General features: G+C 36.5%; 1 protein-coding gene across 3 annotated transcripts in view; it reads right to left on the bottom strand.

The window, feature by feature from the left end:
• Positions 1 to 12,025, bottom strand: part of PRDM5 (PR/SET domain 5) — a 221,318-nt gene that overhangs the window by 14,492 nt on the left and 194,801 nt on the right. For all 3 annotated transcript variants that reach the window (XM_082609872.1, XM_082609873.1, XM_082609874.1), the window contains one exon: positions 3,909 to 4,013. In XM_082609872.1, the coding sequence (XP_082465998.1) occupies positions 3,909 to 4,013 (105 nt within the window). The remainder of the gene's footprint in view (positions 1 to 3,908; positions 4,014 to 12,025) is intronic.

The raw sequence follows: 12,025 nt of genomic DNA, 5'->3' as shown, positions 1-12,025 counted from the left end.
CAAAGAAATAAAAACGATTATAAGAGAACACTATGAACTGTATGTCAACAAATTAGATAACCTAGTTGTCATGGACAAATTCCTAGAAATACACAAATTATCAAAACAGACTCAAGAAACAGAAAAATTCAGAAGACCTATAACAAGTACAGAAATTGAATCGAAAAACCTCCCAACATAGAAAAGTCCAGAACTCAATGGTTTCATTGATGAATTCTAACAAACATTTAAAGAAGAATTAACACCAATCCTCTCAAACTCTTCCCAAAAACAGAAAAGGAGGGAACACTTCCTAATTCTGTGATGCCAGCATGACCTTGATACCAAAGCCAGACAAAGATATTAGAATGAAAGAAAACTACAGACTAATACCCCTATGAATATATATGAAAAAAATCTTCAAATGAACAAACAAAAAAAACAAGACAAAATAAAACAAAAAATTCTAACAAGCTGAATCCAAGATCATGTTAAGTGGATTATAAGCCATGAACAAGTGGCACTTATCCCAGGACTGTAATGGTAGTTCAACATAAAAAGAAATCAAACAATGTACCACACCACATTAACAGCACAAAAGGGAAAAAATGATAATTCCAAGTGATTCAGAAAAGCATTTGACAAGATTCAAAACCCTGTCTTGATAAAAATATTCAGAGAACTAGAAGAGAACCTCCTCAACACAATAAAGGACATTCATAAAAAACTCACATCTACCATCATATTCAATGGTAAAAGACTGAAAAAATGCAAAAGAATGGACCTCTAACTCACACCATATACAAAAAATCAACTCAAAAAGGAACAAAGGCCTAAATGTAAGAGCTAAAACTATAAAGCTCTTAGAAAAAAATATAAGGGTAAATCTTTATGACCTCGAATTTGGCAATAGATTCTTAGATATGACACCAAATGCATGATGAGAAGGAGAAAATGGGTAAATTAAACTTCATCAAGACTGAAAAGTTCTGTGTATCAAAGGACATTATCAAGAAAGCAAAAAGAGAACATATAGAATGAAAGAAAATATTTGCAATCATATCTGATAAGGGTCTAGTATCCAGTATCTCACACTCAACAACAGAGATAAGCAACACAATTTTAAAATGGGCAAAGGACTTGAACAGACATTCCTCCAAAGAAGATACACAAATGGCTGACAAACAAGTACATGGAGAGATGTTCAACATCATTAATCATCTGGGAAATGTAAATCAAAACGACAATGATATACCACTTCACATCCACTAAGATGACTATAATTTTAAAAAACAGAAAATAATAAGTGTTTACAAGGATGAGGAGAAATTGGAATCCTCATGCATTCCTGGTGGGAATATAAAGTGGTACAGCTACTGTGAAAAGTAGTATGGCAGTTCCTCAAAAAGCCAAACACAGGGCCTCCCTGGTGGCTCAGTGGTTGAGAGTCTGCCTGCCAATGCAGAGGATACGGGTTCGTGCCCCAGTCCAGGAAGATCCCATATTCTGTGGAGCGGCTAGGCCTGTGAGCCATGGCCACTGAGCCTGCACGTCTGGAGCCTGTGCTCCACAACGGGAGAGGCCACAACAGTGAGAGGCCCGCATACCGCAAAAAAAAAAAAAAAAAAAGTCAAACATAGAATTACTATATGGACACAGCAATTCCACTCCTAGGTATATACCCAAAAGAACTGAAAACAGGTACTTAAAACTTGTATACACGTTTGTCTCAGCACTGTTCACAATAGCCACGAGGTAGAAACAACCCAAATGTTCATCAGCTGATGAACAGATAAATTGTGTTGTATACATAAAATGGAGTATCATTCATCCATAAAAAGTAATGGTGTACTGATACAAGCTGCAATGGAGATTATCCTTGAAAACATTGTGCTAAGTGAAAGAAGCCAGTCACAAAAGGTCACATATTGTATGATTCATTTATATTAAATATCCAGAATAGGTAAATCTATAGAAATGAAAGCAGACTAGTGCCTGCCAGGGTCTGGGGAGAGTGAGGGGTAACTGTTTAACGGGTATGGAACTTTATTTGGGGATGACAAAACTGTTTTGGAATCAGAGGTGATGGCTGCACATCACCGTCAATGTACTAAATGCCACTGAATTGTTCACTTTAAAGTGGTTAATTTTATGTTATGTGAATTTCATTTCGATTTTAAAAAAATCACCTTGGTGGGGTGGAGAACACATACACTGGAAACTGGATGTAGTAAGGTGAGGGTCCAGGCTACGCACTGCTAGTAAGAATGGAAACTGAGAGGAAGTAATGGATTTGAGAACTATTTAGGAAGGAGATAGACTGGAAGTGGGGTGAGAAAGGATGACTTCTATCTGGAATGGGTAGGTTAAGAGAATAAGATTTTGGAACAGACAGCCAGTTCCCTGACCAGGCTGCATTTCAGGGAAGTTTTGGAGGCATTAAACTTGGATCTCTCCTCAACAGACCAGTCCGGACTACAGGTAAGGCTCAGAGAGATTTGAACATCTGACAGAAGTAAATGGGATAGAAGTAGATAGAAAAAATCATGCTTGTAACATAATTTTTGAAAAATAACATCATGGTCCAGTCTATGTAAGGAAGCAGTCCACAAAAATATTCAGCATAAATAAAAGTCAGGTAGAACATGATGGAAGGAAGATGTCCATACACAGTTAATATTTAATTTTTATCTCCCATCACTTATTTGTGTAGTTGTGCAATTAAATAATCCAAAAAAAGTTTTGCTTTTATGAAAATGCTTCCAATAAAAGCACCAATGGATTGAACATTCAATCCATTAAATTATGAAACTGGTTGTACCTCCAGTTCAGGATAGAGCTCTCCATGTATACATTTCTTTCTCTACAAGTAGTTCTCTCCTTAAAGAAGTTCACTGTTGATAAAGGTATTATGAGTAGGCCCACTGGGAGTACGTTGTTGCCTTAACCTTACCACCAAAGTTTCATGGAAAGACAAGGAAAACATCTTATGTTTGTGAGTTTCCTTTCATATGGACTGCTTACTCCATCCTTTATCCTTTGGGATATGCCAAGGGGACTGAGTACTCAAGTTTCCCTCAACATTTAAAGAGAACTATGTACTGTGCAATTTCACAGATTACAACTTTGTTTCTTCTTACATTGAGCTACATTAATACTTTTTTTTTTTTTGCTATTTTTGTGTTAGAAATAAGAACGAGTAAGTGCTTTCCCTAAGACCTGTGTCAATTTTCTGTCAACTGTCAATCTTACACAGAATGGTGATGCTGTTCATCGATGAACCATTTTTCTCTAAATTAAACAAGGATCCAATTAATTTTACTGACAATGGTAGTATTTCTGTCCTTTCATTAACAGTGTGAACTATGTTGATAATTTCATTTCACTTCAAATGTCATAAGCAGAAAATCTAAACAATTAGCAGTGGCGTTTTTTAAACAAAGGAGTTTATGCATATTTTAGAAATTCACTGTTTGGCTTTAACAAAATAAATAATATCTATAACCAGTTAAACCTCTGGTTTAACTATCATTAACCTGTCAAAGACTTGGACAGACATATGAAAGCTGTCTTGAATCATCATGTATTTATACCTTGGAAGAACAACTCAATTGCATTAAAAAAGGGTACAGCCATGTCTTAAAGAAAATCAGAGTTCATTTGCTGCCAGTAAACTAGGATAAAAAACATTGCTACAACGTGGTTACATGGATTATGCAATCAAAAGGTATAAAGAGCACAAGACATTAATGACACAGATCAGCACTGTAAAGCACGCGCGCGCACACACACACACACTCTCTCTCTCTCTCTCTCTCTCTCATACATGCACAAATAGATGCATGGATACACCCACACACACATACATATCTCCTGTTACCAGAGGTTACTGGAGGACACTAGGGAAAGAAAAGGGAAGCCAAACTCACATCACACTGAAAAGGCTTTTCTCCGGTGTGCGTCCTCTTGTGCTCATCCAGGCCTCGCTTCTGGCTGAAGGCCTTGCTGCACTCTGAGCACTTGTATGGCTTCTCCTGCAGTCAGTGAAAAGAGACCATGAATTCGAGTGAATGCAGAGCCCTCCTTATGAAGGTGTACGTGGGAGGGTGTTTTATCTAGTTCTGCAAGGTGCTGCAGCACATTCATAGTGGTGTCATGAATTATTTTAAATTTTCAGGGGAAAACAGGAGTACTCAAAATCTCTTGGGTAGTCTTAAAACTACCAGGTGGTTCACAGTTCCAACACTAGATTGCACAACATTTCTTTCGATGCAGTCCTATCTGTGCAAAGGGAGATTCTGCATGATTTCTGTGATCTAACTACTTACTGAACTGAACTTATGTTTTCTTTTGGTTTCGAAGTGCCTGCAATAAAGGCTTCATGGAGCAAGACAGTTTGGGACCCCTGGTTTAGATGGTGCAAACTGTTCACTGTCTCCAAGGGATTCCTGGGAATGAAAGCTCAGAACCAAATGTTCAACAGATTTTGGGGGTAAATTTAAGAAGTTAGAGCTCAACTGTGCTTTAAGTATTTTCATTTCCTTTTTTTTTTAACATCTTTATTGGAGCATAATCACTTTACAATGGTGTGTTAATTTCTGCTGTATAACAAAGCGAATCAGCTATACATACACATATATCCCCATATCTCCTCCCTCTTGTGTCTCCCTCCCACCCTCCCTAACCCACCCCTCTAGATGGTCACAAAGCACCGAGCTGATCTCCCTGTGCTATGTGGCTGCTTCCCACTAGCTATCTATTTTACATTTGGTAGTGTATATATGTCCATGCCACTCCCTCACTTCATCCCAGCTTACACTTCCCCCTCCCTGTGTCCTCAAATCCATTCTCTACCTCTGCGTCTTTATTCCTGTCCTGGCCCTAGGTTCTTCAGAAGCTTTTTTTTTTTTTAGATTCCATATATATGTGTTAGCATTTCTATTGTCCAATCTTTTTTCCTAGGTAGGATGTTCTTTTATAAAATCTAAATTACTTTTTAAAATGAGGCATTTTTTTACAGCTGGTCATAGACTCTTAAGGAAAAGAAATATATCCATAGGCAAAGGAAAAAATTATCCACATTCCTTAGCCATCTTTGATACTAGGAACTTACATCACCATCTTTTTAGCTTGGAATAAATTGCAAAATAAATTAACATTGTTTCATCAAAACAGCAGGCCACTAATTACTAAATAGTGCATTGATAAACAGATCTGTTTAAAGTAAAACTGCAGTGTTTTTTCAAATGTAGCTTCAAAAATATTGTTATAGACACTTTGAATTGAGGTAGTGTGTATATATGTTTTATATTTCATGTTAACGTAGACAAGTTCTAGTTATATTTTCTCCTTCGTATTTAAAAGATATGAAAATTTTCAGACCTACAAAACGGTATGTAAACAATCAAACACACATATGTGTACCCATCGGCTAGCTTAAGAAATGGAACATTCTTGTGAACATGAGCTCCGGTTCATTCATTCTTAGTGAGTATAGTATTACATTCAATGGCTACATTCTCCAGTGATGGATAGTTAAGTTTTTCCCAAGTTTTCACTCTTACAAATAATGTTGTTCTGAATATTCTTGTAAATGTATACTTGAACATAGATGAGCATAACTCCCTACGGCACGTATATCTAGAAGTGGAACTGCTGCACCTTCAACTTTTCTAGGAATGGCCAAGTAGCTCTACAAAGTGAATAAACCATTTTACACTCCAATATCTAGTATATCCTTATAATTTTATCACTGTAGTTTACATATTTTGAAACTCTCATTAGGTACACGGTGAGTATATGTAAGTTTAAAACCATTCTACTCCTGGAAAATAGGACCTTTTGTCATTTTGAAATGACCTTCTTCTTCTGTAATCATCCTTTTTACCTTAAAATTAATTTGGTATTAATATAGCTATAAAAGCTTTTTAAAATTAGTATCTGCTGGGATTTGGGAGACTTGTTGAGATGTTGGTCAAAGGGCACAAATTTGCAGTTAGAAGATGAGTAAGTTCTGGAGATCTAATGCACAGCATTGTGAATATAGTCAACTGCACTGTAGTATGCAGATGCTAAAAGTTGCTAAAAGCTTAGATCCTAAATGTTCTCACTGCAAAAAAGAAATGATAATTACATGACATGATGAAGGTGTTAGCTAACACTATGATGTAATCATACTATAATATACAAATGTATCAAATCAACAGGTTGCATGCTTTAAACTTATACAATGTTACATGTCAACTATATCTCAGTTTAAAAAAAGAGGTAAAAAATAAAATTAGGATTTGCCTGGTATATTCATCTCTTTACTTTCAAACAGTCTATATATCCTTAGGTATGATAAGCGTCTGTTGTAAACAGCATACGACTCAATTTTTTTAACCCAAACCAATGGCACTTTTCTTAGGATAGTGAACTTTGCTTTTTAATATTTATTATCATTTAAAAATTTTATTGTTATAATAGAATTTAATTACCATTATAATAAATAAAATACAATAGTATATCATTATTAATAAATTTAAATAAATTTCTAACATTTAATTTTGTGTACATAAATTTCTAACATTTTATTTTGTGTACTGCTTTTATCTTGCTTGTTTTCTAAGGTTTTTTCCCCTATATTTTCTTTCATGTTTTGGATTTCCTTTCCCCCCTGCATTATTATAGAACTTACAAACTCTATTTCTATCCTTTTACTGGTTATCCTTAAAATTTTTTTTACCATGTACATTTAACACAATTAAAGTTATTTATTTTACCTCGTATTAATTAACATGCTCTGTAGAATGCTCTTACATGTTATGTGTAGCAGTATTTCATTTGTATCTTGATTTTTAATGCCCGGTATGGAATCATTATTATTTTATACAATCAGTGTGGTTTAGCCCTACACACTTTAACAATTTCTTTACTTTTCATGCTTTCTTGCATACTTGAATTTCCAAGGATCTGTTGATAGTAAATTCTGATTTTGACTGAAAGTGGCTTTGCTTCTCATTTGTCATTGAATGAAAGCCTACAACCCCAATTAGATCTTTCTATTTTTCATGTCTCTTAACCTGCCTTTGCCATTTCCATCTCTTTGTATTGCACTCTATGTAATTTCTTTAGGATCAGTTGATCAATTCAATTCAGGTATGAATAACTTGCTACCTAATAGGATCACTTGAGTTTTTAATTTCCTGTACTGTATTTTTAATTTCTAGAACTTTTTATTTGGTTCTTATCAATTATGCTTAAATTTTTGATACAATCTTACTTTCTATTCATGCGGCTTATGCCTATTTAAAAATATTCTAGGCATTTATACAACTTTCTTCATCTGATAAATCATTATCTTATGTGCTTTGTGGAAGTCTAGTTCTGCTACTTGTGGTTTCTCCTGTCTCCTGCTCATGGCTCTTGTTTCCTTGGGTGTTTCTGGAATTTGAAATCATGAACTCATGTTTGGTGGTCTTTATCTGTTAAACTCCTGTGACCCCCAGGTTGAGGGTAAGTCCCTCCAGACAGCATTTGTGTTTGCTTCTGCCAGGCACTCCAGGATGCTATCAATCAAAGACCATTTTAGGTTTACTTCTTGCCAGAGGGTTTTCTGGTCAGGCAAGCATTTTAAGGCTGAACTCCAAACACACTTGAGGGAAGGACTGTGGTTACAAACTCTAAGGAGAACTCTTTCTCTAGCCAGCAATTACTTCAAGACAGTTAAACATCCCAAGCATTTCTACATTTTGCCAAAAGTAGATTACTTCTAGCCTCTGATTTCATTTTGAGCATAGTCTTTCTGGGGTCCCAGAATTATGGGGGGATGTGGTTCCATCTTGCCCTTTAACCTGAACCCAGAGCTTGTCTCCTTTTCCATCATCATTAAAAACCAAGTCTTGAGTTTACCGAAACTGTAAACACCCTGCAAGGTGCTGCATCCTCAACTTGACCTCACCACTCTGGAGTTGGGTTTCAGTTTTGTTTGTTGGGTCCTGGAGATCACTGTTACTTGTTTTTTACACATTCAGATATTTTATCCAGCACTGATAGCATTGTATGGGGTATCTTTTCCAGGAAATGGAGTCTACCATATTGCCAGAAATGGAAGTAATTGTATGTATAATATTCAGGACATGAAAAATGTATTTTAATTGACTGTTCACAATCAACAGGAAAAAAGTAATTGCGTTTTACTGGCAGTTTACAAAATACGATGTTTATGGCCTTTCCTTCTAGTCTGAATAAACACAATCTCTTTTCACATGTTGCATTATTCTTAGCATCTATTATTTCTTCAAATACCGCCTAGTTTAAAAAAAAAAAACTTTAAAAGGAAAATGTAGTTCTAAGTATTTAGATCAGAAAATTTCTGGGAATTCCTGTGACTGTTTATTAAGCTTTTATTATATCCAAATGTTTCATGTAACTTCATTTTTTAATGCATATAAAACATATCAATACAATGTATATGAGAAGAAAAAAAAAGGAAAGCTTTTCTCCCTGCAATTTATCTATAAAACGAGATCTTGTAAAGAAGTGAGAGGCACATCACTGTGGCAGCTGCCAATGACAGGTAAATGTCTGGCAGAGAACCACCTAAGACAGGACCCACTAGCTGAATAACATCCTAAGAGAAGTTTCAGGGAAGAGAAGGCAGTGAAAAGCAAGTTCTGACCATCACTGATTAAGACCATCCCTCTCTCATTCCTAAATTTCCTCATAGGAGATACTGTCTCGGTAAGCATCCTAGAGATGGCCCTATGGATACTGAGAGGTTCCCAGCCAGTATATGGAGATTCTGGTGGATCACAGGGGCTTTGCAGTTAACACCAGAGGTTTGAAGTCTCAAATATGTTATGCATTGGCTTGGATTGAATAAATAATGTCTTATACACACACATACACTCACCCACATAGTGATATTTTCAAATGTTTACAGATCCTATTGGTGATTAACTCAATATATTCATTTACGAATGCCACTGAATTATATCACTTTCACTTAATTATTTTCTCCTATAAGACACTAAAAGTGCAACAGCCATCACATATTTCTATGTGGATGTTGGTAGGAAAGTGGGGGGTGAAATTTATAATGTTAGAAAGGTCCCTCCACTTCAGAAAGTTTGAGAATCACCGTTGGAAGAGGGACCCATTTGATTAAGTAGCTCTGTATTTGCCTGGACTCTCTCTTGTTTACCAAGAACCATTTGTAGCCAGGAATTCCCTGGGGTTTTTGCTCTCAGATAAGCTCACAAAGGACCCCAAAATCACATTTCCCTGTCAGTCTAGAAAGAAGGGTTCTCCAAGTGCTTAGGCCATGGCAAAGTATCGTAAGAAGAAGCTATGTTTATCCCTCAAGGGCTGTCTGTCTCCTTCATCACTAGTTCTTATTCAAAGAGTCCATACTTTTCCTGAAGATCCTGAAAGGAGGGATATAATTCATGACACATATTGGTCAGACTGCCTTACAGTGCTCCTTGGAAGGACCTTTAATGCCCACCCTGGAAGGGATTCCAATTCATAGTGAATGTTGCCAAATCAAGTATTAGAGAATTCCTGCTCCAGAAAAAGCTTTCATGCCAGAGGAAGAGCCAGGAGGTCACAGGTCACTCATCTCAAATATAAGAACATCAAATATCCGCAACAAGAGAGGTCGCGATAGTGAGAGGCCCACGCACCACGATGATAAGTGGCCCCCGCTTGCCGCAAGTAGAGAAAGCCCTTGCACAGAAATAAAGACCCAACACAGCCAAAAATAAAATATAAAAATAAAAAGAATATCAAATGAACTGAAATAGGAGGACATACATGCATTTTCTTTCTCAGAACGGAAACTCTTATCCCCCTTCCTGACTAATTTCTTCCATTACCCCTAATCAGCCATGTTAAAGAAATAACACCCTTCACATGGTAAACACAGTCGGGCACAGAGAGTAAGCTGAGTGGTACAGAGCATATTATTACAAAGACACCTGCACCTGTTCCTGTTCCCTTCTCTGAAAATTGTGAAAAAAATCTTTGCTGCCTCTAGAACATTCCTGAGTATACTCAGTCTTAACTTAGCAATCCAGAAGAATCCATGCTTGTGTGCAAGGGTTCACGAGAACTTCAGTTCTGATCTGCACTGCCTATCCTTGCATTAAGGTTCACTGAAGATGATGGTGGTTAGGTAATCAGTGACTGACACAGCAAGGGACCACGTGACAGAGAAAGCTTAGGAAGCCATAATAGACTTCTTACTGTGGCTGAGCTATCTACTACCTTCCCAAGGACACACTGGAAAACAGCCTGCAGGCCGCTGTGGCTGGACTGCAAGCATGTCTGGATACTGCTGGACTTCCAAAGCCCCAACACCACTCCCCCACAAAGAACACAACAATATCGTCCGTCATCTTAACATGAATCGCATCCTAACTTCACTACTTCTCTTCCACTATCTTTCCCTCCATTATGAAATCTTTAAACTGGGCACAAAATCTGATTCAATGAAGTATCATGGAAATTGTCTGTAACTGTTTCAGAATGGAATGCATAGTATAAATTACACATTTTAACTCATTAGCTGGATTTAACTAGAGAAAAAATGATTAGGTTCTTGATGAATTCTGTTTCTGAATGATTATACAGTTTAACTGACAAATAGCTTGTCCTTTGTCATCATAACTGGGGAGCCATTATGAAATGGAGGCAATCTATTTGTCAGTTAAACTGTGTAATCTACCAAAGGCAGAATTCATCAGCAGTCTAATCAGCCTAGCTTTAATCAAACAGCATTTGGCAGAATTCATTCAGAAGGTAGGATTTAGAGAGCTCTTATGCCCTGCACCTTGTGATGTAGCTAATAAAAAGTCATATTTTTGTGCTAGTGCCCATCTATTAAAGGAACAGAAACTTCAAATGCTATATTTCTTGCCAACATAAACTGAATAACTGAATTTCAAAATCATTTCGGAGGGCTCTGTAGAAAAAAATCACATTGTTTATAAATCTTGGAGGGGTCTAAATGTTGAAATTCTTTGAAATAGAAATTTATTGGAGGCTTTCTCGTAGTTTAGTTAAGAATTGCTTGCCAGGAGGTAAAGAAGCACGTCCCCCATTACACAGACTACCAAAGACAAGGATGGATCATGGGCAGATTAACCACATGCTGTAGATACATAATCCAAAGGTTCCCTATGAGGGTTAAAGGACATTGCCCCAAATCCTTTAAAAATATAAAAATGTAATGTAGCCCTTTTAGTTACAAGCTGCCCATTTCATCAAAGTTTGTAGTATGTCCAACAGGAGAAAGTCAACCACTACTGTAGCAGCTGAGAAAATGGGAAACTGAGAAAATGAGTGTTTTCATGCTAGGCCACAATCAAATAGAAAAAGAAAATATCACAAATGAGCATTTTCCCGTGTAGTCAGAGGTCAGTGTAAATGGTGTCAGGAAGTCATGGAATGATGGTTAATAAATGTTCTTTCACGGCAGTGGTAGCCTGACCTCAATACAATTAAGAAAGGAAAGTTAGTAAAGCAATTAAAAGAACACAGGCAGGCTAGTGAGTATGGTAAAGACTGTCAGAGCCTGTGGTATTCTGAATATACATAAACACGGTTTGCTTATGACTGGGTTCAACTTGTGAGTGAAACACTTGGTTATTATAACTTAAATGAAAGTTTGTTCACTTGGTGGACAAACCTTTTCTCTCTTTGTCTTGCTCAAAGCTGTAACGAGACCAAGAGTGTCTGTGCTGTTAATGAAATAATTTCCATGTGAGCAACCTGGGTATCAAGTACAATTTGAGAGAAGAAACTCACTAAAGAGGAAACAGATGTAGACACAAGTATCTCTGACACTCTCTCTCACACACACAGTGTGTTAGAATTAAAAGTTATCTTTTGGTACAAATTAATTTCACTTGATTACATTTTCTAGATTAAGGTTATTTTATAGCTATTAATATTTACCCTAATAGAGTTCAGAAAAACAAAGGCTTTTACTAGATGATCATTTCCTATTTCTAAGTTTAAAAGAAAATCCAAAACACCTCATGAAGCAGAGGTTCATGAA

The sequence above is a fragment of the Mesoplodon mirus genome, assembly GCF_964341445.2.
Source record: "Mesoplodon mirus genome assembly, chromosome: 2".
In the NCBI taxonomy this organism is placed as follows: Eukaryota; Metazoa; Chordata; class Mammalia; order Artiodactyla; family Ziphiidae; genus Mesoplodon; species Mesoplodon mirus.
The sequence above is the reverse complement of the archived record's forward strand: the minus strand, read 5'-3'. Positions and strand labels throughout refer to the sequence as shown.